Source organism: Epinephelus moara, chromosome 18, assembly GCF_006386435.1.
Source record: "Epinephelus moara isolate mb chromosome 18, YSFRI_EMoa_1.0, whole genome shotgun sequence".
Classification (NCBI taxonomy): Eukaryota; Metazoa; Chordata; class Actinopteri; order Perciformes; family Serranidae; genus Epinephelus; species Epinephelus moara.
In genome coordinates, this window is record NC_065523.1 from 36,186,702 (window position 1) to 36,189,497 (window position 2,796).

At 41.6% G+C, this 2,796-nt stretch overlaps 1 protein-coding gene across 1 annotated transcript in view; it reads left to right on the forward strand.

Annotated features, from left to right (window-relative positions):
* Window positions 1–2,796, forward strand: part of usp43b (ubiquitin specific peptidase 43b) — a 113,101-nt gene that overhangs the window by 70,660 nt on the left and 39,645 nt on the right. The window contains exons 5-6 of the mRNA XM_050070352.1: window positions 1,647–1,782; window positions 2,115–2,259. Of these exons, the coding sequence (XP_049926309.1) occupies window positions 1,647–1,782; window positions 2,115–2,259 (281 nt within the window). The remainder of the gene's footprint in view (window positions 1–1,646; window positions 1,783–2,114; window positions 2,260–2,796) is intronic.

Below are 2,796 nucleotides of genomic sequence, written 5' to 3' on the forward strand. Positions count from 1 at the left end.
AAAATAAATTATTCATTCAAATGAATTACCAAAGTGAATCAAAATTATATTTAACCTGAAAAAACGTTTCATACACTTATTTTTATTTTGAATACATTGTTGTATTTTTCAAAATTCAAGATCAACACATGAATTTTCAGTTTCAAATTTTATTTTTTCAAGTACAAAACTTTTGACCCTAATGTAGCTCCATAAACATAACGCATTCTTAACAGTGACAGAATCCATACAGTTAACATCATGTCACCCGGTTCGTTACAGTATTCTTGCACAATTCGGCATCAGCATCAACCATAAAGATAAACTGGATTTGTATACAAACATTACATTTTGGATTTTGTTGCCTCAACTCGCCAGCTTCCTTTAGCAGTGCTATTTTAGTGGGAGGAGACTGTGGAATTTAGGGGTGAACCACTTCATTAATTAAGATTTCTCATGAAAATAAGCACTAGTTGGTGGATCAGATACACGCTGAATTGAACATCGACTCTTGGTCACTTCCCAACTCTACCAGTTTTTTCTCCTTTTCCACAGAACAAGAGAACAAAGACTTGTTCATGTGCTTGTGTCTACCCGTTGTCCCCTCCATGTTTACCTGGCTACCTGATTTGCTGCTTCCTGAGAGAGTGCAGCTATTGGTTGTTGACAATGTACATGTCATAGAACTGCAGTATTCTCAGACTAAAAACCTAGGATAATATTAAACATATTTGATTTTGTTGGAATGTTGAGACGAGAAAAAGACTTAAGACAGTTCGGACTGAGTTTTATGACGACGACCAAATAATCGAGATCATGGAAGCGCAAAACAACTGAGATAAAACTCATGATTTCACTCTCAACATCAGAAATCTGTCTGCAAAAGGGAAATTGTTTGTAAAAGTCATTTGGTGTAAGGTCAGTATAAGAGTACACACAATGTGGACGTACTAAACAACCTCTTCAGCTGCAGAGTCGAGGTTATCTTGTGTTTGTGCGACAGACTGTGAGCAGTCATCTGTCCTGCTGCTGGTTGTCCTCTGTATTCACCTGTGATAAAAACCTGTTTGCTCTGGTACAGTGATCAAGAACTCGCCAAATGACTTTGGTCGACACTTTGTACATTCATGGACATTTTTTAGAAGTTCCTGTTTCAGCTTTTATTTTGCCTTTTATTTTAATCTTTCAGAATAAGTGCAAATTTGATTCTTAATTTTTCTGTGTCATCTCTTCTTTTTCTTTTCTTTCAGTAAGAAAAATATGAATTTCTCCATGTAATATTTTTCAGCCAAGTCTTTCTGTGTCACTAGCTCCAGTCTCCAGGCCATAAACTCTCCAGGTACCTCTCCTCTGTATCTCCTCAGTGTGCTGTTATTCAGAGAAGCCATTATGTTCCAGCACCCTGCTCATGTCAGTGCTGCCTCTGGAGAGGTCAGAGCCAAGCGCTCTGTTTTTAAAAATGCAATAGAGATTCCATTATTTGGCACACATAAAAATAAGTCCTAATGATCTATTATTAATGCTAAAATGTATTGATTTATTCATGAAAGTCTTCTTTTGTCCCTCCCTGGCCGTAGAGGAGGCTGCAGCAGAAATGGCACAGAAATCAAAATAGAGGCTGTTATATTTTCCGCCGTCCCTGATTGTGTGTCTTCGTGTGCGGGCAGGTCGCTGTGTGTGATTCTGGTGTTCAGCACCAAAGGACAGAGGTACCTGCGGGTCGGGCTGGCTGTGCCTCTGTTCGGCTCCGTGGCCTGCCTGAGGAGGATGGTGGCTGACGAGGGGAAAATCTCCCCAGACCAGGTAACGTATAGCAGGAATAAATACCCAGATTCCTCTAACTACTGTGACCGGGCGGCCCAGCTTCACCTCAGCAGAGCGTCATTATAGTGATTTGTTTATTGTATTGTTACCTTTCCTCGCACGCCATTGGCTGAAATGAGCTCTTACTCACTTGGCTAAAATACAGCTGAGATTAGGGGGAATAATAGTGCAAAGGAAGGCGTCCATCAAGTGGGTTCAGAGTTCGCTCTCACAGCATTATGAGATTTATGAGATTTGGCACTGTAACAAGGAAACTAAAGTGTGTGTGTGTGTGTGTGTGTGTGTGTGTTTGTTTGTTTGTTCGTCTCCAGGTGATCCTGACGGAGGTTTACTCCACAGGGTTCCAGCGGTCCTTCTTTGATGAGGACGATCTGACCAGCATAGCTGAGAATGATGTCGTCTACGCCTTCCAGGCTCCGCCCCTGTACATCAGAGGAGGCTCTGCACGCATCTCAGGTATGAAGATAAGATAAGATAAGGAAATTGCAGTGCAGCAGTTGCAATACAGTGTTGGCAGAGTGACGATACAAAGACTAAAATAAAATCACAGTAGGTGCAAATTATAAAATTAGATAACAGTAAGGTGCAGTCCAGTATATCATGCCAGAGTTAACATGTTATCATTATGGATAATACAAACACTCGGCAAAATATTATTAAAGGGATAGTGCACCCAAAAATGAAAATTCAGCCATTATCTACTCACCTATATGCCGACAGAGGCCCTGGTGAAGTTTTAGAGTCGACGGGGGGAACGGGCAGCACACCTAATGGCAGACGGCGCCCCAGACTAATGTCCAAGAACTCAAAATTGAATCCACAAAGTATCTCCATACTGCTCATCCGTAGTGATCCAAGTGTGCTGCAGCCCCGACATAAAAAGTTGTTTCGAAAAACGTCATATGAACTCTGTTTTTAGCCTCACTGTAGCCTGTAGCTCTGACTGCTTCTCTGTGCTCCGCGCTCACGTGTGTGCGCTCAGGGTGAGACGTG